Source organism: Podarcis vaucheri (genome assembly GCF_965113315.1).
Source record: "Podarcis vaucheri genome assembly, chromosome: 2".
In the NCBI taxonomy this organism is placed as follows: domain Eukaryota; kingdom Metazoa; phylum Chordata; class Lepidosauria; order Squamata; family Lacertidae; genus Podarcis; species Podarcis vaucheri.
Window position 1 is genome coordinate 79275106 of NC_138760.1, and position 27803 is coordinate 79302908.

A 27803-nucleotide genomic window follows, 5' to 3' on the forward strand; every position below is an offset into this window, starting at 1 on the left:
ACTGTTGCTTATTCTAGAACACTCTGGATTGTATAATATAAAAAACCCTGTTAAACCCAAAAAGCTCTATAGTCAGATTTTTTTATTGCACTTTTGGATTCAGTGATTTTTGTTTGGTCAGCACGTGAAACTTTTCTTGGAAGACGAGGGCAGTATGGACTGAAGATTGGGCCTGCTTTCAGAGTTGCTACAAGATTTGAAGCAGCATTAGGCCGAGTAAGGTGGCCACCTCAAGAACAGACAGCTGGGGCAGAGCAACAGCAGATCACACAGCCTACCCTGCACCCCTAAACAAGGGGCAGCTAACCTGTGGTCCTCCAGATGTTGGTTGACTACAACTCCCTTCATCCCTGATCATTGACCAGTGGGAATCCAGCAACTTCTGGGGGGCTTGGCTATCATTGCCCTAAGGCAGGCACCCCCACACTTGGCCCTCCAGCTGTTTGGGGACTACAATTCCCATCATCCCTGTCCACTCGTCCTGTTAGCTAGGGATGATGGGAGTTGTAGTCCCCAAACAGCTGGAGGACCAAGTTTGGCCATCACTGCCTAAGGTATCCTGCTACCCCCAGGTGTGGTAGAGGATGTTGCTCCATCACCAGCATTGCATCACGATTCAGCTGCTTATCTAGTCAGAGCACACGACTTTCCCCAAAGAATCCTGGGAGCTGTGCTTTGCTCACCACAGCACTACAACTCTCAGCACTGTTAACAAATTACAATTCCCAGGATTTTGAGGGAGAGCCATCTACTTTAAATATATGGTACATACATAAGGCAGTGTGTATGCCCGTGGTTCCCAAAGTGGGGCACACGCCCCGGGGGGGGGCAATTTTATTTTTAAGGGGGGCAATTTGAGAATGAGTTATTAACAGTGAATGGCCTTTTAGGCTTCCTCCACATGAATAGGAGTTCACTTTTTGAATAATAAGAATTATATGTCACAGGGGGTTGGGCATCAGGATTTTAGAGATGCTTAGGTGGGGCATGGCCAAAAAAGGTTGGGAACCACTGGTGTATGCGGAAGCAGAGAGGGGCAAATACTGTTCCTTAACCACAGGCAACAAACTGTCTTGAAGCAGTCCTGATTTAAAGATTCAAAGGCTATGATACTGAGTCATTTGGCACTTTTTTTTTACTCCTCGTCCTCTCCGCATTGCAGGGCAACTTTTTCCCCCTGGTAAAATAATGGTTGGACACAATATGCCACTGGAAACCACAAGAGGGAAGAGTGCTCTTGTGCTGGAGGGTTTCCCACAGAAATCTGGTTGGCCACTGTGAAAACAGGAACCTGGATTAGATGGCTTACAGTCTGGTGTTTTTAGGTGGCTTACAGTCCAAAAGAGAAATGCAAGTAAACTCAGCATGTGCTCATTTGAAATAGGCGCGTATATTCTGGAAGAAGCTTCTGGAACGAGAAGTTGTGCAGTTGCCAGCTTCAGGAAACAGGGTTGTCATTTTTTCAACTGTCCACTGTCAGCAAGCCAGGCCACGCTCCCTCCTGGTCAATTGGCAACCCCTTCTATTGAAAACACAAAGTATGGTACTGTTTTGATGAGCTATCCCCGGGAGGAAGCGGGGAGGCTTGTCTCTTCCAACTGTGCAAGATATTTGGCCACTTAGAATGCCTATGGATGATCTAAAGCTGGCCCCTTCCAGGCCATAGGAGTGGAATGGGGAGTGGGCAGCCCTTCCCATAAGCTAAATAAACATATATTTAATTATGGTGACAGCTCCTGTCCTAATCTGCCCCCTTTAGTTGCTGAACTAAGATTTGAATTGGACAGCAATTGCAGCAATTGGTGTGTGGAGAAAGGAGTGGAGTTCCTGCAGTGCAGAAAATAATTGTTCAAAGGATTTTCAGCATGACACTCTGGGTTGATCTAATGGTCCACCTAGTGGTCTGCTCTGGTTGCAGCAGAGAATGTAATTCTCAAAGGAAATGAAAGACTGGTACCTTTGGCTGATCAGCCTTTGCCCTGCTATCTCGAGCTCAAATTCAGGAGTCAGTGGAAGGGATGGTCCTTAGCCAAGACACCGTGAGGCACTATCTCGCACCTCTGCACCAAGGAGGAGTTTCCTGGCTTGTTTCCCTGTGAGATTGAGGAATTTATGTAACCTCTTCCAGGTGGATCCTCAGCACATGTAGAACTATATAAAACTGTAGGTATTCATTAAGTCCAGTATACTGTCTTGGAAAGCATTCTGTTCTATAAGCTGAAGTGTGCGAAACAAAATAGTAGAGAATGCCTCCATTCTCTGCAAATCTTGACACGCTCCATTTTGGGACACTGATACATTCTCTAGATGCGTATACCCTGAAAACATCTGGTGCATAAAATCATTTTATTTAATTTCTTTTAATAATTTTTTAATTAGTTTTCAATTACAATCCAATCATAGCCAATCATTATAACAATACCAATTTATAATACAATTAATACTGATCGTTCAAATACTGAATTATATAATTTAGATAAAGTGGCCCCCCACATACCAGATTTGACGATTTTCTTTATTTCTGCGTTCCAAAATCTTACTAATTTCAATTACCTTCTGGTCATAGCAATAATCCCTCATACAACAACTGCAATATTAATAACTTCTATTCGTGTTGGCACATTAAATGATTTATAAAACTACAAGTGAGGAACTCAGTTTATATCCTTGTTCTTCCTGTGTGTGGCAATTATTCTGTCCGTTGTGTTTCTTCCTGTCCTTGTAAGATGTTATGTCTTTCTTTCCCCTGGTTGTTGCTGTTATCCATCATGCCTTGGGTGGAGGTGATATCCCATTGTTGTTCCAGAAATTTCTCCGTTGCTCCATCCCATGCTTTGTTGTTTTGCAACTTTAACAACAGCTGCAAAAGTCACTGTCTCAGTAAATACTATCTTTTGTCACAATTTTTCCTCTCAGCCTGGGAAGAAGAGCTGTTTGTGGAACTGCAGATGACTCAACAAAGAACCCGATCAGTTCCTTGGCAGTTCATGGACTCCTTTAATAATAATAATAATAATAATAATAATAATAATTTATTATTTGTACCCCGCCCATCTGGCTGGGTTTCCCCAGCCACTCTGGGCGGCTTCCACAGAAACCAAAAATACACTAAAATCACACATTAAAAACTTCCCTGAACAGGGTTGCCTTAAGAGCATAGAATCATAGAGTTGGAAGAGACCACAAGGGCCATCGAGTCCAACCCCCTGCCAAGCAGGAAACACCATCAGAGCACTCCTGACATATGGTTGTCAAGCCTCTGTTTAAAGACCTCCAAAGTAGGAGACTCCACCACACTCCTTGGCATCAAATTCCACTGTCGAATAGCTCTTACTGTCAGGAAGTTCTTCCTAATGTTTAGGTGGAATCTTCTTTCTTGTAGTTTGGATCCATTGCTCCGTGTCCGCTTCTCTGGAGCAGCAGAAAACAACCTTTCTCCCTCCTCTATGTGACATCCTTTTATATATTTGAACATGGCTATCATATCACCCCTTAACCTCCTCTTCTCCAGGCTAAACATGCCCAGCTCCCTTAGCCGTTCCTCATAAGGCATCGTTTCCAGGCCTTTGACCATTTTGGTTGCCCTCCTCTGGACACGTTCCAGTCCTTCTTGAATTGTGGTGTCCAGAACCGGACACAGTACTCCAGGTGAGGTCTGACCAGAGCAGAATACAGTGGCACTATTACTTCCCTTGATCTAGATGCTATACTCCTATTGATGCAGCCCAGAATTGCATTGGCTTTTTTAGCTGCCGCGTCACACTGTTGGCTCATGTCAAGTTTGTGGTCAGCCAAGACTCCTAGATCCTTTTCACATGTACTGCTCTCAAGCCAGGTGTCACCCATCTTGTATTTGTGCCTCTCATTTTTTTTGCCCAAGTGCAATACTTTACATTTCTGAATGTCAGATCGCTTTGACAACTGATGGGAGGGCGTTCCACAGGGCGGGCGCCACTACTGAGAAGGCCCTCTGCCTGGTTCCCTGTAGCTTTGCTTCTCGCAATGAGGGAACCTCCAGAAGGCCCTCGGTGCTGGACCTCAGTGTACGGGCAGAACAATGGGGGTGGAGACGCTCTTTCATCCTTCCTTCCAACTGCAGATATATAAGCAATTATACTTCCAATTAAATTAAATCCCAAGTGCTCTTAGCATAATTCAGTTCACTCTGTAAATAACAAAGGATGGGGAAGAGTCAGCTCCAAGTTTCCATCATAAACCTTTTGCAAAGTAGAGCTTCCCTCCCTTTTTCCTTTCTTTACACACACACAGTTCTGTTTGATGTTATATTCCATATTTATAATCCAGTTTCTTCCATCCTCGCTTGTACAAGTGTATTTTGAACTAACATTCAGAATGGGACATCCCTATTTTCATTGGAGAAATCTTGGAGGGTATGAGATAGAAGTAGAATGATGGCATGCGAAGATGGTGTGCTACTCAGGGGAGAAAATGCAAGGAGAAAGACATCTAGTGAGGAAATAGCTGAAAGGCTTCCTCTTTCTCTACAGACCTCCTTCAGTGTTAAGATCCGCAGAGGAAGCCCTCTTGGTTCTTTCACTGCCTTCAGAAGCTTGGGGGTAATGGTGGATAAGAAGAGGGCATTCTCTGTGGCAACCCATAAGTTGCGGCACTGCCTCCTCACAGAGGTGCATCCGGCATCTTCATTATATACTGTGGCTTCATTATGCACGGGAGCCAGTGTGGTGTAGTGGTTAAGAGCAGTGGACTCGTAATCTGGTGAACCGGGTTTGCTTCCCCGCTCCTCCACATGCAGCTGCTGGGTGACCTTGGGCTAGTCACACTTCTTGAAGTCTCTCAGCCCCACACACCTCACAGAGTGTTTGTTGTGGGGGAGGAAGGGAAAGGAGATTGTTAGCCACTTTGAGACTCCTTAAAGGTAAAGGTAAAGGGACCCCTGACCATTAGGTCCAGTCGTGACTGACTCTGGGGTTGCGGTGCTCATCTTGCTTTATTGGCCGAGGGAGCCGGCGTACAGTTTCCGGGTCATGTGGCCAGCATGACTAAGCCGCTTCTGGCGAACCAGAAAGAACACGGAAACACCGTTTACCTTCCCACCGGAGCGGTACCTATTTCTCTACTTGCACTTTGACATGCTTTCAAACTGCTAGGTTGGCAGGAGCAGGGACCGAGCAACGGGAGCTCACCCCATCGTGGGGATTCGAACCGCCGACCTTCTGATCAGCAAGTCCTAGGCTCTGTGGTTTAACCCACAGTGCCGCCCACGTCCCTTGAGACTCCTTAGGGTAGTGATAAAGCAGGATATCAAATCCAAACTCCTCCTCCTCTTCTTTTGGCAGATGCTGAAGGAACACCTCTTTACTTGGGCTTTTAACACCTGAGGTATATAGATTTTTTAGGGCCTCCCTTCTCCTGTCATAACACCAAACTTTTGCAGAAATGGAGCAATCTTGTGGATATGCTTGATCTCATCAAATAATCTTTGTACGCTGTATTCACTGTGTACAATGGTGGCTTCCATGTTGTTGTGCAACACATCCACGAACACATTACTTGTAAGGGCCTGATCACTTATGGCTTTTCAGGCAACCCAAATAACTCCTCTGGGATTTTCTTAAGCAGCTGCATCTTTGAGAAGACTTGGTTCAGCACGGCCCTGGCAGCTGTTAGCTCCAATGGGGATTCTGCTTGCTTGGCAAGAGAGACCCCTCACGTTGCCAGTGCCAAGACGTGATGATTAAGGCTGCGTTTTCTCTCCGTCTCATGCTATGCAACTGCTGATTTATTTCACAATGCTGTGTGTGTAATTCTTAGCACGCCGTCCAAATCGTTGCGCAAATAATATTTACTTGTGTGGGAACATGCGCTTGTGGCATCAGGAAGTTTTCATAGAAATCTGCAATGAATATCGGGGGTGGGAGTAGAAAGTCAATTGTGATGTAACTGCAATCACAGTCTGCTGTCAAGACTCGATGACTCAATAGCAGATACAAGGCACCCTTAATATAAATGGATTGTCTGTGCTTAATGGTTACCAAATGTTCCTCGCTTAAATTTATTTATTGTTTATTTTATTTAAAGGGATACTTTTATTTGGAGATGCAGTCCTTTATTTGAAATCAGAGATGTTGCTTGATGAGCAGTAACTATGTCATGGCAACTTATTTGCTATGCAGACTTCCCTGAGTTTACAAAGCTGGATGGATGACAATATGGAAACGCAGAATTGTACTTTATGCTGATCCTACTTAGTTTGATGCAACCCATAGGCTCCTGTCTGCCATAATTAACACTTCTCTCATCTCTGTGGAGTCCTGGCGAGATCCAGCATAGCCCTAGCGGCTAAAGCACTAGACCATTACCTGGGGAATTAGAGGTTCAGAACCCCTCTCAGCCCTGAAACTCATTGGATGCTTGTGGGGCAGTCACCATCCCTCAGCCTAAGTTGCATCAAAGGATAGGGGGCAGGGAGAGTGTTCCATGTATGGTACCCTGTTGTTGGTGGACTTGGGCTTGACTTGCATATGTTGTGGAGAAGCCATTTGTCAGGTGCAGCTGCCATGGCACAAAAGTAACCACTATATGTAAGATAGTTGGTTATGTGGTTATAAGAATATGGGAGGACCAGCATAAATTATGTAGGTGCCCTTTTCACCAACCTATGCTCCCTGCAAATTCTGTTTATGATCCATCTCCTATGAAACTAATGTATGCAGCTCAGGTCACTTGAAAGTCAACTGGAGCTATTTGCTCTTCTCTTAGGATTTGTGGGATTCTAAAAATGCACAGATTTTCACATAAAGTGTGATAGATTGTTCCAGGCAGGTGGACTGTATTAGTCACTAAGGGTATATACATATTAGTGGCTTAAAATGCAGCGAGATCATTTCCCCCCACTACAGTTCAAGTCACATTTGCATGTGCAGGACATGTCAGGCAGGGGACAAAGGTGTCTTCACTTGATGCACATTACCTGCTTTATTTTCCTACACCTGCAGCTTCCCCAAACTCCTATTCAAGGAAGCTGACATCTATTCACACGCTGTCACCTGCCCATGAGCAACAGCTGTTTGACCTGTGCAAACCTCAGATCAATCATGGCTTGTTTTCAAATTGAATGGAAGCTGTCTTGAAGGGAAATGCATCAAACAGAAGTAAATCTCAAGAAACTATGGATTACATATAAAGGTAAAGGTAAAGGTACCCCTGCCCGAACGGGCCAGTCTTGACAGACTCTGGGGTTTGTGCGCCCATCTCACATCTCACATCTATTGGCCGGGGGCCAGCGCTGTCCGGAGACACCTCCGGGTCACGTGGCCAGCGTGACAACGCTGCTCTGGCAAGCCAGAGCCGCACACGGAACGCCGTTTACCTTCCCGCTGGTAAGCGGTACCTATTTATCTACTTGCCCCCGGGGGTGCTTTCGAACTGCTAGGTTGGCAGGCGCTGGGACCGAGCAGCGGGAGCGCACCCCGCCGCGGGGATTCGAACCGCCGACCTTTCGATCGGCAAGCCCTAGGCGCTGAGGCTTTAGCCCACAGCGCCACCCGCGTCCCTATACATATAGATCGTAGCTAACTTCATGTGCACCCAGCTTTGAATACCAGTGGTGGGAGCACACTGAAGATGGAGTAAATGGTAATGTGTGGCTTTTGCCTTCTGCTAGGATTTTATAACTCCCCTTTCCATTTTTTTAAAAAAGTAAATTCTTCCCTGGTATATGATTACAAAGGAACGGTTGCTACCTTTCCAGACGGATGGGCAGGTAACCATAAAATACACACCAAAGTAAAACAAATAAATAAAATAAAAACAGTTTAAGGGCTGAAAAAAGGCCCTTAGTTATTTGACATATCTTTGGGGATACTGCCATCATGTGGCTTACTGATGCTCAGTTTCTTGCCATATTTTTTCATCACCTTGGTGCTCTCCAGTTCAAAAATCTTCTTGGTTATCTTCCTGGATAAATGTGACAGAGGGTGGGGAAGCAAATACAAATAAACTTGCGCAATCTTTAGTATTACAGGGCTGACTAAATATTTTAAATGGTTAGATGTGCAGCAGGCCCATGAATTCTGCAGTCTGTGAGGGCCCTGATCCAGAGAAAGGGAGGGGGCTTTATAGACCACACCCCTGCTTGATGCATGCAGGCAATCCTGTGCAAGAAATGGTCCCATCACTATTTTTTTTTAAAAAGGTAGCCTTTTCAGAATCAAATTCTTTCCCATTGTCCGAGGATAAGAAAAAAAATATTACTGTATTCATGGATTCTTGAAAATAAAATAGTTTAATCTTGGGAAATCCCCCAGCCTCTCCTTGAAGCAAGAGTCCACCACCTCTCTAGGTAATTGGTTCAATTGTCAAACTGCTCTCTCCATCAAAAGTAATCTCGTGCCCCTTTAAGCTTAGTAGATCTGGCGTTTAAGGGGAGCAGAGAATAAGTCTTTTGCCCTCTAGTTCTATAACGACAGCCATTCAGGTAGTGAGAAGAGTGCTATCATTATCATATACCTCACCTGTGCCTTCCCTTCTACAGGGTAAATATAATCAGTTACTTCAACCTTTCCTCATAGGATTTGTGTTCTGTATTGGTGACTGTCTTCATTGCTCCCCCCCCCCCCATGAACCTATTCCTTTTTGTCTATATTCCAACGAGGACACATTACTCCAGTTGAGGCGTGACTTGGTTTGTGCACACTTCCATCAGTTTAATTCCGCCATCCTATGCACGCTTACAGGTACGCGGGTGGCACTGTGGGTTAAACCACAGAGCCTAGGACTTGCCGATCAGAAGGTTGGCAGTTCGAATCCCCACGATGGGGTGAGCTCCTGTTCCTCGCTCCCTGCTCCTGCCAACCTAGCAGTTCGAATGCACGTAAAAGTGCAAGTAGATGAATAGGTACTGCTCCGGCGGGAAGGTAAATAGCGAGCGTTTCCGTGCGCTGCTCTGGTTCTCCAGAGGCGGCTTAGTCATGCTGGCCACATCTCGGCCAATAAAGCAAGATGAGCGCCGCAACCCCAGAGTCGGCCACGACTGGACCTAACGGTCAGGGGTCCCTTTACCTTTATGCACACTTACACAGGGTGGGGTTTCCTTCTCGGCACGTCTCTTTAGGTGCACAATCAAAGGCTGCAACCTCAACCCCCATTACCTGGGCGCAATTCCTACTGGGTGCAGAGCTCCCGAATAGCCATGGCGAGGATTAGTAGTCTCAAAGCTCATGGAGGCTTGCTTCTGGCTAGGCATGCAGAGGACTTCCGCCGCAAGCTGAACGGATTCCCCGTTTGCGACTGCTAGGGAGAAATTGCAGACACAGAAATATGCAAAGTGGTGGCGGGCTCGTTCCCAGAGTCGTATCCTCACCCGCTTCAGAACAGCTTAAAGTTTATTTATTATCTATTGCTAGATTGGTATCTCACCCTTCGCCCGAAGATCACAGCACAGGGCAACTTCACAACATAGAAATACAAAACGAGAACACAAAATATATAATAAAACAAAATCAAACCAGTGGCGACGGTCCTCCCCCCCCCCCCGTTCAACTATTTATGTACTGTAACCGAATTCGCCAGCACATCTGCAAGCTCAAAGCTCTTTAAAACTCCGCCCAAACCGGAAACCCCCAACCCTTTCCGCCCGGGACTTTTCTTACAGCGTCGCGACTTATCTTTCGCCGCGCTCCATTTCCCTCTTCCTACGTCGGGGCGGGCGCTGTGCGTCTCGAGTCGCGCCGAGATGACGTGCTCAAGAGGCGGCGCCGTGAGCGTGGGGGGTCCTGTTGTTGTAGGTGGCGGCCGCGGAGTGAAATTGGAGCCTCTCAAACGGCGGGCGGTGGCGGGTGGCCGAAGCTGGAGGTGGGCGGGCAGGTGGGTCTGTGAAGGGCCTGGGGCCGGTCATGGCGCTGGGGCCTGACCCAGGGGGAAGATGAATAAGGGCTGGCTGGAGCTGGAGAGCGACCCTGGTGAGTGAATATGGGAGCCCCGCGGTCGCCGGGGGGTCGTGAGGGGGAGGCCTCGGGGAGGGGAACGGGGGGCAATGAAGAGGTGGGGGGGGAGATGTGCTGCTTCTCCCCCCCCCTCCACTTGGGAATCGGGAGGGTGGTGGGCTAAGGCGGGTGGTGGCTAAGAGCTTGTTCTTGGGGAGTGCGTTGATAGCGGGAGAGAGGTTGGCGGTGGAATTGGGCTGTCCCCATGTGTGGCAGTGCCCATAGGGCATCTATAACTTTTAAGGGGATTCATCGGAAGCTGGAGAGGAGTTGTGGCATGCAATGTCTATGCTGTGCCACCCAATGGCAGGCGACTCTATATCCTGATGATATGTTGCCTTGTGGTTGCCCAAGATAAGTGGGCAGGAAGGCAAGTTAGATCCCATAACATTGGATGTGAGATGGTGGTATTTTGGGAGATGTCCAAAACCAGGTTCATATTGGTCTGCATATGTGTATGCCCTTCAGCCCTTTTATGATCATTGTGACAGGACACGTTTTTATGCTGTTATACTGCCCCTGTAATGTGGAATGCCCTTCCCTCTGCCATACATGAAGCAGCAGCCATCATGTGGTTCACATGTCCTGTGAAAGCTTATCCGTTTGGCCAGGCTTTCCTTGACCCATAAAATTGGACCCTGTTTTACAAGCTTGAACCCTTTGGATTTCTGTTTTATTTGATTTTATGCACTTTTCCATTACTGTTTTATAGGTTTTGTTCTTTTAAAATTATATATTTGGTACCTTTCAGCCAGCTGTCCTCAACCTTGGGTCACTAGATGGTGTTGGACTACAACTCCCACCAACTCTGACCACTGGTCCTGCTAGCTATGGATGATGAGAGTTACAGTCCAACAATATATGGGGGCCCATGGTTGAGAAAGGCTGGTTGATGGTACATGACTTAGATTTTGAAATATTAAGTGCTTTATAAACATTTCTAAATAAAGAAACCTCATGTCTTTGTCTTGCTACAAATCCAACTCTACTTTTCAGATTCATGTGAAAGAAGTCTAAATACTTAATAACAAACAGTGAGAGTAAGGCTTGAAAATGTACCTTATTCCAACCAATTAGAAGGATGCACCATGTAAGGTTGAAACATATTTTTCTGGAAATGTGGAATGCTAGAATACAACAGCCAACACTGTTGTAACAATAGATGCTTTCAATAGAAAACAGCTGAGGCCTTCTGCAGGGGAAAGACTTATTATTAGCATGTATATGCTGTCTGTTCTTCAAGCTAGTGTATACTTCACCACAGCTGAAAAAATATTAAGTATGTGTCCCAATTATTGCACTGTTTAGCTTGTGTTAGATTGGCTCAAAAATTAACCAGAGTTACTTTAAAAAACAAACCAACAAGAAATAGATTGGCTCGGAATATAATCCAATCTTACTTTAGAAATTGTCCCCCAGCTAGCCAGCCCTCTGGCCCTCAGCCCCTGTGCTTTACCCGTGCTGTGCTGATGAGAAGTGGGTTTGTACCCTTACTCAGGCTGCAAAGCTCTACAAGTGACCTTGCACCAGTTACCCACCAACCTTCACAGGTTTGTTCTCTCATCCATCCACATCAATGTGAACGCTTTGGTGAAAAGGCGGAATATAAAAGTGAAAAATAATATTACACATCTGAATTCTTTATGAACGTGCCCAGTAGTATGACTAAATAATTTCTAGTCTTGATTTTGCATTTAACATTCATAGTAAAATAAATGCTAAAAGTTTCTTTCTGAAGTATACATGAATTGGTCAGTAAGTAATTTTCTGTCTTGTATTCTTTTGTAGGGCTCTTCACTCTATTAGTAGAGGATTTTGGTGAGTATGGCAACTGGTAGTCTATGAATGATACCGAATGTTAGTCATATTCAGAGTAGCCTCACTGAAATAAATGAATTGAGTTAATTCCTTTTGTTTCATTTGGACTACTCTATGACTAACATTAGATATCACCTTGCTAATATTCCTTGACTGCTCCTTGCCACATGGTGACTCCTGCTATATCTTCTTGTAGGTGTTAAGGGGGTGCAAGTTGAAGAAATCTATGATTTACAGAGCAAATGCCAAGGGTAAGTTAGTAATCATTATATTGATTTGAGAAAGGCAAAATATCCTTCTGATGTTTGTGAATAACACATTGTGTAAAGATCTGGCCCAGCCATAAGTGCTTAGCAAAGGGCTTGGCAATCAGTGGATAAACAGTGCTTGGTGGCTGTGCTTTTGCTCTCACACCTCTCAAACGTGGCCTGTGGGGAAGATAAAGATTTGACCCACCAAATAGATCTAGTTTCCCACCCCTGCCAAACCTTCTGTAATGTAGTACATAAGAACATACAAGTTACTAGCCTTCTTAGAAGATAGCAGCATTCCTGATCAGCTATGGCTCCCAGGTTAGTGTTTAAATACAAGACTGCTGTAGCTTAGAGAAGTACAAAAATAGTGAGTAAAGCATAGACAATTAAATGTAGATAACTAACTTTCATTCAGAGTAAACCTACTCAAATTAATGACCATTACTAACTTAGGTCCAGTTATTTAAATGGGTCTACTTGGAGTAAAAGTTAGCTGAATACAACCCAAGGTCTATGTTAGATTGTAGCTATTTCCATTGGTCGCTGTCGCTATTTGGGAGTATCAGGAATGATGCAATAATGGGAATTTGTAATTGTGGTATGGTTGACTCCCCCCACTGATTTTACCAGCTATAGTTATTGTTTAAATGACTGAAGCTCTTAGGCTGACATGTGTGAATGACTAGAGAGCTGTTGAAAGAAATGCTTCCAAAGTGATGCAGCTTCATTGGTGCCCTGCTGTCTCCATTCTTTTCTTCAGGCCAGTCTATGGGTTCATCTTCCTTTTCAAATGGATTGAAGAGCGCCGATCGCGACGGAAGGTCTCAACTCTGGTAGATGAGACATCAGTGATTGATGATGACATTGTCAATAATATGTTCTTTGCTCATCAGGTGAGCTGACATGGATGAAGAAAGAAGGATGTCCCCAGTTGGGTAGAGACAGGGTTTAATGTGAGCCAGTCTAATACTTGGCACTGAAAACAAATCCCCAGGATCCGATCTGCAATATGTGAATTACTGTTCAAGAAAACTGCTTTTGAGTATGTGCAGAGTGTCAACTCCTCATCACTGAGTGACCACAGTTGACCACAGCCAATTTGAGATCAGGGATATGGCCTTCCATGGTGGAAGGCTCCAAGTCTTATTTCATAACTTGGTAACAGAATAGAGCATCCTCGTATTCAGAGTACAGAATTTCACCCTCCAGCCCTTGTGTTGTTATTCATTCATTAATTCCCAGAGCCTGCCATAATCACAATTTCTTACTTACCTTCAGTTACTTAACTTATTACTTTATTTAGTCTGTCCATTTCCATAAAACTGCCCTTCACTGTTGCCTGCTTCAGACAACACATCCCCATAGTTTATCAGACTAAGGTTGTGATGACAGAACCAGGTCAGTATCTTTCCCTCCTTGTGTATCTGCTGGTTTCTTAGCTAGTTACCTGAAGTATTCACTGAAATCTGAAACTCGCAGACAAAAAACCCCAAATCGTACAATTGAATTGATATCGTAAGTCAAATTTCTATAACTTGTTCAAGTTTTCCTTTATAAAGCTCACATTCTTTCTCAGCTTAGCCTGTTCAGATCTGCTTGTAATATATACTTTCAGCATGATTTATGCTGAAGATGGAAATAATTCAGAAGAATATACTGAAAATGAAACATCTGTTAGTAGGCTCCTGTTTTCTTGTGGGTTGAACTAGTCCAAAGGTATGACAGCTTTCTGATTTAGCTGTCTTGCACACGCCTCACTCACCATCTAACACAACTGGAGACAAACAAGTCAATACAGTGGGTGTTACCTGTTAGCACCTTGGTGTGCTTACTTCAGTGACTTTCTCCGTCAAAACTTCTCTTGAATAAGGGTGCCATTGTTACTAATGTGGTCTGATCTGTGTAGGTTGATCTTTTTAGGTGTGTATCAGGGAGTTGAATTCTATGGCCTTTTGATTCCTTCCAGTTTTGACTGCGACCTTTAACCATTACCGTGCATTAAGGACCATATGTTTAGCTTGTAGGCATCAATAGCTACAATGGTAGATTTATGCTTAGTGTTGATGACTGTTTCATTGCTTTGTTTTTCTAAATGTTTGTAAATATTATGTTTTATAGCTGATCCCCAATTCTTGTGCCACACACGCGTTGTTGAGTGTCCTCCTGAACTGCAGCAGTGTAGACTTGGGGCCAACTCTGAGCCGAATGAAGGAGTTCACAAAAGGGTTTAGTCCAGAGGTATGATGCAGCAAGGTGCATTTAGGGTGGGATAATCTGAAATCGGGATGTGGGTGGTGCTGTGGTGTAAACCACTGAGCCTAGGGCTTGCCGATCGGAAGGTCGGCCGTTCGAATTCCTGCGATGGGGTGAGCTCCCATTGCTCGGTCCCTGCTCCTGCCAACCTAGCAGTTTGAAAGCACGTCAAAGTGCAAGTAGATAGATAGGTACTGCTCCGGCGGGAAGGTAAATGGTGTTTCTGTGCGCTGCTCTGGTTTCGCCAGAAGCAGCTTAGTCATGCTGGCTGCGTGACCCGGAAAAACTGTCTGCGGACAAATGTTAGCTCCCTCGGCCAATAAAGCGAGATGAGTGCCGCAAACCCAGAGTCGTTCGCGACTGGACTTAACTGTCAGGGGTCCTCTACCTTTTTTTTTTTTGTAAATTTTTATTGATTTTCATCTAGTTATACGTTTTATCCAAAATACAACAAATTATAACCATTTTAGACTTCCTTCAGCGTCACTGACAATCATTCATAGTTATAACTTTAATACACATTCCCTTCTTTCATATTGCCATTTGTCCCTCCCTTCCCTCATTATTTCTAATAAACAATACTTATTTGTTTTTTACAGTGCCTCTTTAAACCCCACTAGCGTTGTATTTACACCACAAATATTTTCCAGATAACCCACAAATTTCCCCCAGTCCTCGATGAACTTTTGATCTTTAGTGTATCTAATTTTCCCTGTTAATTTGTCCAGTTCTGCATATTCTGTCAATTTTACTCTCCACTCTTCTACTGTTGGAATTTCCTCTTGCTTCCACTTCTGGGCCAGCACGATTCTGGCTGCCGTTACAACATATTGGAAAAGTTTACAGTCCTTTCTTCTTATGTCCTTTCCTACAATACCTAGTAGAAAAGCTTCTGGTTTTTTCACAAAAGTATATCTTAACATTGGGTCCTCTACCTTTTTTAATCTGAAATCACTGTAAGCTTCTGATCTCCCCAAGTGCTTTTTATAAAACATCCTTTCTTTGTAGTGTCTTCTTTCCCAGCCAGTATGATTTATCTCCATATTGTCTGATCAAACTGTGGTTGCAGTCGTCTCGCAAAACTCATGCAGATTATTTCTAAGTAAATTTTACTTAGCTTTTACTTAGAGAGTAGTCCTCCTGGCTAGCTGGAGTGGTGCCCAAGCTATGCCATTCTGAATTCAATCAGGAAGTGAGGTGGTTATTGGCATTTGGAGGCCTTCCTTGCCCGATAAAGGGCTCTAGTGAAAATGAAGCTATCTTATCTTTTTGCTCTGTTTCCTCCCCACAGAGCAAAGGCTATGCCATTGGAAATGCCCCAGAACTGGCCAAGGCCCACAACAGTCATGCTAGGTAAGTGGGGTCACAACACAAAAGTGCTTGCTGAAAAATAGACCACATCTATTCTGACTTCTTGTCTATTGGTTTTTTGGTAGGCCAGAGCCCCGGCATTTGCCAGAGAAACAGAATGGGATCAGTGCGGTGCGAACCATGGAGGCTTTTCACTTTGTCAGCTACGTTCCCATTAAGGGGAGGCTCTTTGAGCTGGATGGCCTGAAGGTTTATCCCATTGACCATGGTAAGGGACTCCACCTACTGTGCCTTAGCTTACCTGAAAAACTATAAATGTTGGTCTGGCTGCAAGATATTTGGAGACATCAAAAATACTGTTGTCAGCACCCATCTGTCTCGAGAGACAATAGGGTGCATCTCTGAGTTGTATGCCTGGGAAGTGTGCATGGAAGTCCTGGGCTGCCCAGAGGACAAGAACGCCCCTCTCGGCTTTGCTGATGTGGTCCAAAGGAAAACAGAGCAATACATTCGGCACCAGCTTGGCTGCAGAAATTGCAGGAGGGAGGCTGTGTTTGCAGTTTTAGTCCTGCTGTTCATTTGCTTGCAGTTGCTCTTTTCAGATGTTTTTGGTATATTTTATATTTGTTGTATTATTATTCTGCAAATTCTTCTGGTGAGGCAGGAAAGAAATACATTAAATAGTTGCAGTAAGTAAAATAAACGATAGCAGAACTGTCTGCAAACGTATCTACATAGACGGGTACATGTCGAAAAAGAAAAGTGGGCAAGGGAAGAGGTTGGAGGAAAAGTAAAATATATGAATTAGCAAAGGTCTAGGAAATAGATGCACCTTGGGGAACTCATTAAAGAGTGGGACTGAATCATGACTGGAGGCAACATCATATCTAAGGATTTCTGGGTATATTTTGTTACACCTTGTGGGTGTGAGGAGAGAGAATGGGCGGAAATGCCTTATTCTGGTAACCTCTGCAAATGGTTGAGTAAGAGAACAGCATTAGAAAGCACCTGGATACAGTGGGAAGGAGTGGTTTGTTTTTTTAATCTGAATGTGTTTCTGCGTTTCTATTTTCTTTAGATTTGATAACCTATTCTGGGTCTCAGGGTTAGGCTGAAACAAACATCTTAAAGAGGAACAATTTACATTTATTTTATAAGTTGACTTTTCAGGTAGCATGGATGGATCAGAATCTAGCCAGCCACATGGGAAGCTCAGGTGAGCTCGTTCCCAAGGGTTGTTGTACGCGATAGGTCTTGCGATGGATTTTTTACCTTAACCGAACTACCTGTACACTCCCTGTTGCGTATACAGTTCAAGCTCATTTAATCTGTTAGCAGGGACTTTTTCTTTCTTTGTTTCTACATTTACCTTCTTATTGCTTTTTCAGGTCCGTGGGCAGAAGAGGAGGAATGGACAGACAAAGCTCGAAGAGTGATCATGGAGAGAATTGGACTTGCCACAGCAGGGTAAATGATCAAAGTGCCATAGCATAGGAAGACCTTGTTCTTATGGTGGCCCGCCAGATGCCTATGAGAAGCCCACGAGCATGACATGTGCGCATTAGCAGTCTCCTGCTCATGAGTCTAAGTGAACATCATTCAGAGGCATAGTGCCTCTGTTACTTGGGATGTTGCATAGCTGTCATGTTTAGTTAGGATCCTGTGATAACTTAGGAGGGTGTGCTTCAGAAGAGACAAGTCTTTCTCCTGGGATCTCATGTTCTGGTAGATCTTGCTTTGGTTCAGCTTTCTCTGGAAGGCCGTCTTCTGGTCCTAAGACATGTTGCACCTGCACTCCAATAGTTTTGTCTGTTCAGTGCCATACACTGTGATGTTAGCATTGTGGTGACAGAAGGAAATATACTGCTGCAAATACAGGATGAGTCCTTTAAAAGAGGCCCTGTGGATACAGAGTACACATGTTCCATGGGGCCTCTTTTAAAAGACTCACCCTGTACTTTGAATTGGGGCGCTTAGCACTTGATGCTGTCTTCCTGCAGGGAGCCATATCATGACATCCGCTTTAACTTGATGGCAGTCGTTCCTGACAGGAGGATGAAGTATGAATCCAAGCTGCATATCTTGAAGATGAACCGGCAAACTGTATTAGAGGCTTTGCAGCAGGTAAGTTTGGGATGAGCCTAGTAATTGAATCTCTTCTCTTGACTGCATCTGTATGTCTGTGTACAAGACTGATGTTGTTGAACCATTGCTGGGGCTGCAGATTGTATACATTTCCCACCCACTTTCCCTCAATTTAGAAACACCGGAAGATGACTTCTGTATGTATAGAATTCAGGGAAGACCCTCTGTGGGCTGCCCTCTGAGCCTGGGGTGGGAACCAAAATGAATCGTTTCTAAATCATTGCTTGAACCAAAGTCTTTCTGTACTACATGTTTGAAAGTGTCACACTCTATTACGGCTTGTATTACGTACAAGAGTGCAGCAGGCAGCTGAGCAAGTAGGTTGCTGCGCAGCCTATGTGAGCTGCGAAGGAAGGAGCAATGTTTAATGTGGGGAAGGCTCAGAGAGCTGTTTCTCTCACTGTTTCCCTCCCCCTTTGCCGAAGTGGTGTTTAAAGGAGGTTGGGAAGCACTTCAGAGAGTGGTTTGGCAAATCACTTTCTGAAGCGCCCTTCCCTCCATTAAACCTCTAATGAGCTGTGAGGGAAGGGGGGCTGTGGAGAGGGAGTGGGGTGTTTGGTCAGGTGGGGGAGAAAGGGTGGTGGTTGAGGGGTTGGTGATTAGAGTGAGCAGTGGCAGCAGCCCCATATAATTCAGTAATAGCAGAAATAAATAAATAGCGCAAGAGGTTACATGGTTCTCCTCCTCCTCCCCACTCCTGGCTGGCCTTTTCATTAAGGAAGCATGTTAATTGGGAACTGACTTCATTGCTTTCCTTCTATGTCTGGGGTGTTCTATCTATATTTTTTCCTCACTAGCTAATCCGTGTGACGCAACCAGAGCTGGTCCACACCCAGAAATTCCTGGAGGCCCAGGCTTCTGAAGAGCCAAAGTCAGCAAACAGCAAGCCCCCCACCGCCCTGCCACTGGGGCGAGTGCAGCTGGTCCCCGAGAGCTCACAAGCAGGTATGGGGAAATGTAGAAGGGGGCTGTGGAGTGCGGAGAACAAAGAACCATGCTCAGAATGGGATATGTTTTAGATGTTTTTAACTGTTTGTAAGTGTATGTGTATGTGTTTTATCATTCTGATGTTTGCCACCCTGTGCTCCTTTGGGAGGAAGGGTGGGGTAGAAATGTAATAAAATAAACTTGGCTTATTAAGTATCCACTTACTATGTGAAAGCCACTGAGGGCCTGATTTTACTACTTAAACAAAATAAATAAATAATACTTTAGCCCAGTGATGGACAAACGTGGCCGTCCAGCTGTTTTGGGACTACAATTCCTATCATCCCTGACCACTGGTCCTGTTAGCTAGGGATGATGGGAGTTGTAGTTCCAAAACATCTGGAGGGCCAAGTTTGGCCATGCCTGTTTTAGCCCGTCCCTTAGTGCAAAAACAGGGTTGCAAATTGTAGGCGTTTGTATCACATTTCAGTGTCTTTGTTTGCCTTTGTTGGATTTGGGGTAAGCGTGTGGTGTTCTGGAAAGGAGTGCTTGCTCAATGCATCTGAAAATGTCTCTATGGAGGTGTATGCATTTACTCAGTAAGCAAGTGTAAATGCTCTCAAATGGGAAAATAAAAGAGAGGTGTTCTTTCCAGAGAGCACTGAGGAGTCTGGAGGCCAGGATCAGCCTTCATCAACCCAGAGCCCCCCAAGCAAATCCAAGCTGGGCAATAAGCTACCTGTGAGCAGCATCAATGGGGCACTGGCCAACCCTAGCCCTATCGTGCAGAGACTGCCAGCTTTCTTGGATAACCACAACTATGCCAAGTCACCCATGCAAGTAAGTATAGGGCAGCTATGCTGAACACAAGTATCTCATTCAAGTTTCTGATTTACGAATCTCCGGTTGACAGTGACTGTTGTCAAGCTTTCTTTCACAAGCCAAAAAGAAACAAATCTTTAACATGAGAATTTGCCTTCGGTATTTATTTTTTTAGAAAGCTTTCCTACATAGGTGTCTGCCATTGCTTTATAGGTTGTTCCACTGAAGTTCCTCTGACTCTCTTAGCTTGTCCATTAGTGGGTATGAAGTAGGAACATTCCTATGTTGTGAATAAATGGCTGTGTTCTAAGCACCATGGCTTTGTTCTGTCGGAATAGCCATCTCTGTCTCTGAATATCAGTTGCTGGGAAGTGCAAGTGGGACACGATAGCTCCTATCCTGCTTTCTATGAGCATCCAGTTGGTCACTGGGAGAACAGGGTGGGCCATTGATCTGATCTAGGGTTCCCATATTTCAAACAGTGAAAACCCAGACAGAAAGTTTGTTAAGCTTTTTCTGTTGTTGAGCTTTTTCGGCAAGATCACATTTTTTTGCTGTTTATGAGTTATTTTAATGGGAGATTTGGCACTACAGACATGGGCTTAGAAAGTTGGTTTCTCAGGGCTCGGATGATGCCTGGGATATTTCTTTGCGAAGGACTGTTAGTTAAGTGAGGGGCTTTTGAGGGCAGTAGATCCTCCCAGATTGCATTCCTAAGGTGTATTCTGATATGCAATGCAGGAGGAAGAGGACCTTGCAGCAGGAGTGGGCCGGAGCCGGGTCCCAGTACGGCAGCACCAGCAGTACTCGGATGAGGAGGATGACTATGATGATGATGAGGAGGAGGAAGTTTGCAATGCCAATCCCGCCATGAGGTAATGGTGATTCATTCTCCCTTTGCTCCTCTATAGGCATAGAATAGAGGGTGGGAGCTTTTCAATGCAAGTCAGTGATTATTTTTCAAAACCAGCATTTACAGTTGCTATATTTGACTTTGATTTGAAGCCTCACTCCTTTGTGAAATGAGATTTTAAATTTCAGAGGTTTAATTGTTTTAAAATTTGTGTATTCTATTGTTGTAAGCTGATTTGAGATCTACCTGGTGAAAAGTGGGATACAAACTGCTTAAACTAGGGTTTCCCAAACTTGGGTCTCTAGCTGGTTTTGGATTACAACTCCCATCATAGCTAGTAGGATCAGTGAGCAAGGATGATAGGAATTTTAGTCCAAAAACAGCTGGAGACACAAGTTTGGGAAACACTGGTTTAAACAAACAAGCAAACAAATCCTTTACAGTAGAGACTCCTGGTGTTCTGCATTTTTTAATTGTATATTACTGAATGTGAGTATGGAATACTGTGATGTTTTGATTGTTTCCACCAGACCTGTTATGCCTGATCTTTGCTGCTCCTATTGCCCTTCGATCCTCTTCAATTGATCTTCCTCTCTTGTTCCCCAATCTTGAACAGATTCAAGCGGAAGGGCCCAGTGAAGCAGGAGCCCCTGGTGGGGAGTGCAGATGGCCAGCTCTCCATGCTGCAGCCCAACACTATCAATGTCCTAACTGAGAAGCTCAAGGAAACACAGAAGGATCTCTCCATCCCCCTGTCAATCAAGACCAGCAGTGGAGGCACTGCTGTTGCTGCTGTTGCCCATTCCCAACCATCTCCTACACCCAGCAATGAGAGTACGGACACTGCCTCAGAGATTGGGAGTGCCTTCAATTCCCCACTCCGCTCCCCCATCCGCTCAGCCAACCCCACTCGTCCCTCCAGCCCTGTCACCTCTCACATCTCCAAGGTGCTGTTTGGGGAGGAGGATAGCCTTCTGCGTGTGGACTGCATACGCTACAATCGAGCTGTGAGGGATTTGGGGCCTATCATCAGCACAGGTTTGCTGCACCTCACAGAGGATGGGGTTTTCTGCCCACTTACTATAACAGGTAAGATTCAGTGGAAGAGCTGTAGCCCCTGTACTCCTGTAACTACTCCTGGAGCAGATGGTTCTGACTCTATGATGAGCAGTGAGAGAATGACCAGTGGTTTCAAGTTAGATACTGAAGGCATAAGAATAGAACAAAAAGCTGTTTGGTAGGGGTGTGCTGATCCTGATTCAGTTCAAAACCCAGTTCAGTTGAGAGTGATTTGGAGGCTATCCATTTCAGTTCTGGGTTCAAATCCTGTTTTGGAAGTTTTCCATCTTATAGAAACATAGGACAGTGAGTTTTCATGCTAGGCACATTTAAAGTTTAAATCCACCCCCACCCCAAGAGGAACCATCTATGTATGTGCTAATTTTTGGGCAGAATTGGATGAAATTTGCAGGCATGATAGTCTCTTCTAAGGAGATGAATCCTGCCAAACTTCAGAAGGAGAAACTGTAAGGACAGGTTTCGTTTAGAAAAGTTAAAAGGCTCACTTAATTTTTCCTGTTTTTTAAAGGGATGATGTTTATGAAAACAGCATTTAGAGGTAATCTTAGGATTGAAACCTGCCAGGTTACAGAGAAAAAGACCCAGGTGTTTTTTTTGCTAGGTGTCTTTAAAAGATTCTTGTGTGTGCAGGGATGAACCTGCGGTTTGGTGGGCAATGATTATGAATATGGCATATATTGTGGAGGTTCTCCTAACTTTTGCAGTTTGTTGGTGAGAGCATTACAGCAAAGGTCTGCTCTTCCTTTTTCTAGAGTTCCTTTTCCCATCACTAAGAGTCTGGCTCATTGCTGATTCTGGAAGCAGAGCCAAAGTACTATCAGATAATCTTCACAACTTCTCTCCTCCCAAAGCATGTGCGAACTGTGTCGAAGCAAGGCATATGCTTATGAGTAATCCCTATAGAAAGACCCAGTGTTGACTTGATGTGACTACAACCTTGGACTACTAAAAGCAGGAGTCTGGCCTAGGACTATGTATGGGATAGTTATGGAAGGAGGAATATGAGTATGACCTGTGCTCAAAACATGTATTTAACACTACAGAAGTACTTTAACGATTTGTGTATTTTCTTGAGTGTTAATATCACTTCCTGGCATTTCTGGCTACTTTATTTGATGCTGATGTTTTGTTGTGCTTATATGCAGCTGTGTTTTATTTTGTAAACTACTTTGGTATTTCTTTGAAATGAAAAGTGGTATACAATGGTTTTAATAATAAGATGAATCCATCCTGTGTGTTAGAATTGTAGAGTTGGAAGGGACCCCAAGGGTCACCTAGTCCAAATCTCATGAGGCATTCCTCCTTTTTGCTCTCTTCTCCACTGATACCAGATGGTGGGAAAAACTCCTCATCTTCTAGCAAATCCAGTGAAGAGCTTCAGTCCACTGTCAAACTAGAAGAGAGAGACTCAAGTGAAGCAAATGACAGCAAGGAGAAGCCTGGACTTGGTCGGTCTGGTGATCTCCCTTGTGGGGAAAAGTATTCTCCTAAAGTAAGCATTTCTACCCCTGCTTCCCTCCCTCCCCAAGACAGCTGATGCTCGTTGGTAGTATGAGTTTAAAATGCTGCGGTTCCTCACAGTTATGCTTCGGACTAGGCACCCCCAACCTGCGGCCCTCCAGATGGTTTGACCTACAATTCCCATGATCCCTAGCTAACAGGACCAGTGGTCAGGGATGATGGGAATTGTAGTCCAAAACATATGGAGGGCCGAAGAATTGGGGATGCCTGCTTCAGACAGTCCAAGGTCTATGAGACTGTGTAACACTAAACCTTGCAGCTTGTTAATTTCCTACATTACTGCTGGTGGTTTTTCCCCCCTTCTTCCTTGCTGCTGTTAGGTAGAACCACTTTCCAACATTGCAGCCTCTCTTAATATGGTTTCTGGACCGAGTACCCCCCCCCTTCCTGGGACTACACACTCTATGAGTTACAAAATGGCCTTGTCTGGCACCAAAGCTATGAGATGTTCTCTGTGCTTCATGTGAGATTGTTCTAGATGGTGCACTGTTTTTTCTGCTGACTTTGCAAGTCGATGAAACACTGTTGGGGATTGGGTGTGTTCATACTGTCCCTGTTTTGGCTCTGGCAGGAGCTGCTGGCACTGCTGAAATGTGTGGAAGCCGAAATAGCTAACTATGAAGCCTGTTTAAAGGAGGAGGTAGAGAAAAGGAAGAAGTTCAAGGTATTCTAGCAGGGTGTTTCATCTTGGGGGGTAATCATGAGATGACTTTCCTTCACCATGACCACAGTTTCTGATATGAAAAGAAGTCTCCAGACTAGCAAAATCAGAAGACATCATACCAGGAGACCATTCATGATGCTAAGCTACTGCTTTTTTTTGGCTGGGTTAGTAATATTTGCACAGTGCCTCTTGCCTGAAGCTGGAAATCTCATTATCTATTACTTATTATGCATCTACTAAAAACTGGAGAAAATGGGGTTTTGCCATCGTTCATTTGTGGGCACTGGTGTGCCACTGGATATAATTTCCCAAGCTTATTTTGGATAAGATACAGTAGACTTAATTCACTTATATATTGCCAGTCAGCCACATAAAAGTTAACACTGGCAAACATTTTCTCTTGACTGCTTCGACTATAACTGCTAAACTGATAATTCTCTTCCACCTTACTGACTCCTCCCCTTAGATTGATGACCAGAGAAGAACTCACAATTATGATGAATTCATATGCACCTTTATCTCCATGCTGGCACAAGAAGGTAAGATGCCTGTTGAGCAGTCCTGGCATCTGGGACTGTTCTTTTGGTCTTCACTTGCATTTTGGAAACTGCAGCTTTGATTTTAAATCTCCCTTTGAAGGCAGCATCCACAAAAGAGGACCTTTGAAGAGTTTCCATGTTTGGGCATGCTTTTTTAAATAATTCCTGATCATGAACTTCTGATGCATATAATGCTCCTGACTATCTAACCTGCCCTCTGGTACAGAATTGAAGACTTGTGTAGTTTACTTTGAAGGACAGTATGTCTTAAATTGCACCTTAAAGATGAATATTGTAATCTTTAGAGGACTGGCTATGGAAGCTTTAGTTCACACAACCTTTATGCTACAATAAATCTTTGGTTTAAGGTCCCAAGACTTTTGTTTGGCAAGTAAAGCTATTTCCCTAGAATTTGTGTTTTGAAGTGGCTGAAAAGGAAAGAACATTCCTAACTGCATAACAATTGTTTCTCTTTAGCTAACCTTTCAAACTCTCTTCCTGCAGGAATGTTGGCTAGCCTTGTTGAACAGAACATCTCTGTGCGTAGGCGGCAAGGGGTCAGCATTGGGCGTCTCCACAAGCAGCGGAAGCCTGACCGGCGGAAACGTTCCCGGCCGTATAAAGCCAAGCGTCAGTAGCACCGGCCTTTGGACAGTACGTTGTGTTCACTGCTTGTCACTTTGGTCATCTGGTGCACATTTCAGGCTCTACCAGCTGGGCAGTGCCCAGGAGATGGGCTTTGCACTGAACATCTCTGTTCAAATAATCAGTGTTAGTGTAATGTTACATGCAAATCCACCTGCATTCAAATGGGCTGTAGATGTTCCTCTAATGGTGGTGGACTATGTGGGCATTCCAGTGTAACTTTTCTCCAAACCCTAAGGACCAGGACCACTTGAGGGTCCTACTTAACACAGCACTTGAATTTGCTACTCAGTGTCCGAAATCCATCTGCAGTATATCTTGCAGTAGCCAATGGCATCCTTCAGAAGCTCTGTAGGGAGATTATTGGAAAAGGAGAAACCAAATTCCTGCCACCTTCTAGAAGGGCATTGCAGCAGGAGTTGGTGTAGTGTTGGGTTCAGTTTTCCCAGCAAAAAAGGAATTGGCAGTGTACTGTTTCTGGCCAGTGCCGATGGCTCTGTGTTCTCCTGGGAGGCTATTATCTATTTTCTGTATTAAAATGTATATATATATTTTCTGAGCCATATTATCATTGTAGTGGACTACAGGTGGCCATCTACCCTTTTTCCAGGAATCTATTATGAGCATTGGAAGGGATGCTTTCCACTTGAAGGTCAGGCTTCTTTGCTCCTCCTTTGCAGAAGGTCTTTCAGTTCAGTATCAGTCCTGTTAATGTTTCTCTGGGTGGTTTCTTCAGTTGTTGCAGGAAAAGGGAGAGGAATTTCTGAAATGGGCGGTGGGTGCCCAAAGTAAGGACACAGTGTGACTTACAATTTACAGGGGTGTATACCTTGAAGTGTGTGCTGCTTTCTGTTATATTTTTCTGTTTGTTAGCCATGCACAGAAAAAGATCAGAATGATCAATCATACAAGATTATTTCCCCCTTCCTGAACTTGGGGGTTGATAAACTGTAGCCTCAGGTGCCCCTTGAAAGTCCCTTGGCTTTTGCTCAGATTATGCTGCATAAAACCACCCTTTATGAAGTTAAAACAATGCTGAGACAAACAGTTGAAATGGGTGGATTAGTGTCATGATATGCTAGAAGTAACATAGGTATTTGTTCTGTTCTCTCTCTGCTCTCTGGAACTGTTAGACCTCCCAAAAAAAATCAGGTGGGTAGGAATCATGACAGTGGTCTCTCTGTGTGATTCCTCCAAGCATGTGGCAGGTGAAATAAAGGAAGAAGCCCCAGGAAAGCAGCTCCTTCACTGCTGCCAGTGAATGTGAAGTGACCCTTTTTGGGGGTTGTTAACACTTCTGAGGCACAGACAGGAAGCAGACTGTTGATGAAAGGGCTACTGTTGGATAATTGGTTTTCCTTGTGTGCTTTTATAGTGAGAAGTGAGACAGGGCAAGAAGTAGTAGTTTTCTCAGCAGTGGGTGGCAGTGATCAGTGAGGGAGGAGTTATGCCGTTAGCGTGGGTGATGATGAAGGCAGAGACAGCTGGATCATCAGTGCGCAGGTGTACCTGGGATTGTGGACACTGCTCAGCAGCCCTACAGCTGCATATTCAGTCACCCTCTGCTGCTGCTACTTGCCAGCAAGGGTGTACAATCCCCCCCCCCCCAGTTCTACCTCATTGCCAGTCTTCTGCTGCAGCAACAGGCTTAACAGTAAAAGATTGGCAAGCTGGATAATCAGCATGGCAGCTCTACTGCCACCACAGCCGACTTGAGACCTTCTTGTCTACTCCTCCTTATGTACATTGATTTACTCTTGTGTCATGTGAAAATCCAGTACAAACCTCAGTTCGTTTTTGAACAACTTGGCTCCTGAACGCCAAAAACCCGGAAGTAAATGCTCCAGAAGCTGAATGTCCCAACGCAGCTTCTGCTTGAGTGCCAGAAGCTCCTGCAATCAATCGGAAGCCGTGCCTCGGTTGTTGAATATTTCAGAAGCTGAACAGGCTTCCGGAATGGATTACTTTCGACAACCGAGGTTTGACTGTACATGGTAAATGCAGCAGCATTCGTATTGAGGAGAGAGACCAGGACCCACCTGCAAGTTTGCTGTAGGTTATGCTTGCTGGTAGTCATAGGCTATCATAGGATTTCTGGAAGGATTTCTCTTTTGCTGAAACTCATTCCATGAACATGTATAGTTGAGTCTACTTTTGTACTACCAGAAATGATTAGTGGAAAGCAAAGGAAGACCACAAGCTGAGGAGTGAAAGGACACCCAGTGATTCCTGAGACGGTAGTGCAGCTGACAGCAGAACTGCATTTGCTTTCTCTGAAAATATGTACAGATGCTGACTGTAGAATTATTATTTTTTATATGTTGACAGAATCAACTGTCTTTTGTTTTGTCAGTTTCAAGTGCTGTAAATACCAGTTCTGGGTCAGAAAATAAAATGTATACCCATCTGAAGGTTTCTCTGATCAGACCTTAAAACTTAAATTTTGTCTCTATACTTGCAAAAACAGAAATGCTTTTGTCACTATACATCTTAGCAACTGCACCCTTGTGTCCTCTTTGTCTACAGGATGAGGGAAATCCCAGTTAGGAGTGCCACAGCTGTCTGCGAAACCAAAGTTGATATTTTATTAATGTTATAGGATTAAATTAATGAAATGATAGCATTATCACAATCTTATGATCAGCTCTGTTTCAGCAGAGGAGGCTTCATCGAACAAGTCTAGTTGCATAGAGCACCTGCATAACTTCATTCTCCTCTAAGCTTCAGGAAGCTGCTCAAGTCTATTCCTTCAGTGTTTAGAAATCTAAGGCACAGATCAAGGCAACACCCCGTTTAATCCAGTGCCTCTGAGGTTTACTGCTTGGAATCTCTACAGCAATCACATAGTTAGTAGAATGGCCCGTTGTGGACAGTGTCCCTAGCAAAGAAAATGAACAGTGTTAGACTGTAGTATACTGAAGAAGATAATATCTTTGTACCACTTACAGGCTGATGATCCTACGGCTGAAATGACATTTGCTACAGGAGTTTTTTTGTCTTTCAAAC

At 44.4% G+C, this 27803-nt stretch overlaps 2 protein-coding genes and 1 long non-coding RNA gene across 3 annotated transcripts in view; 1 reads left to right on the forward strand and 2 right to left on the reverse strand.

The window, feature by feature from the left end:
* Window positions 1–8247: 8247 nt before the first annotated feature.
* On the reverse strand, window positions 8248–9721 carry LOC309527738. The gene is made up of 2 exons (XR_014217322.1): window positions 9624–9721; window positions 8248–9270 (listed from the first exon to the last, which is right to left on the reverse strand). It is a non-coding gene; the product is annotated as an uncharacterized lncRNA (long non-coding RNA).
* A 52-nt stretch (window positions 9722–9773) lies between these two features.
* BAP1 (BRCA1 associated deubiquitinase 1) lies at window positions 9774–27208 on the forward strand. Its single transcript, XM_082214524.1, has 17 exons — window positions 9774–9941; window positions 11754–11783; window positions 11980–12034; window positions 12798–12930; window positions 14156–14275; window positions 15582–15643; window positions 15727–15869; window positions 16990–17068; window positions 17602–17725; window positions 18544–18691; window positions 19329–19513; window positions 20237–20370; window positions 20965–21437; window positions 22760–22920; window positions 23521–23613; window positions 24080–24152; window positions 24657–27208. Exons 1-17 carry the CDS (start codon window positions 9905–9907, stop codon window positions 24788–24790), a joined length of 2184 nt encoding a protein of 727 aa, XP_082070650.1. The 5' UTR covers window positions 9774–9904; the 3' UTR covers window positions 24791–27208.
* DNAH1 (dynein axonemal heavy chain 1) overlaps window positions 26642–27803 on the reverse strand; it is a 115085-nt gene continuing 113923 nt past the window's right edge. Inside the window, exon 79 of the mRNA XM_082214625.1 lies at window positions 26642–27675. Coding sequence (XP_082070751.1) covers window positions 27554–27675 — 122 coding nt within the window. The 3' untranslated portion in view covers window positions 26642–27553. The remainder of the gene's footprint in view (window positions 27676–27803) is intronic.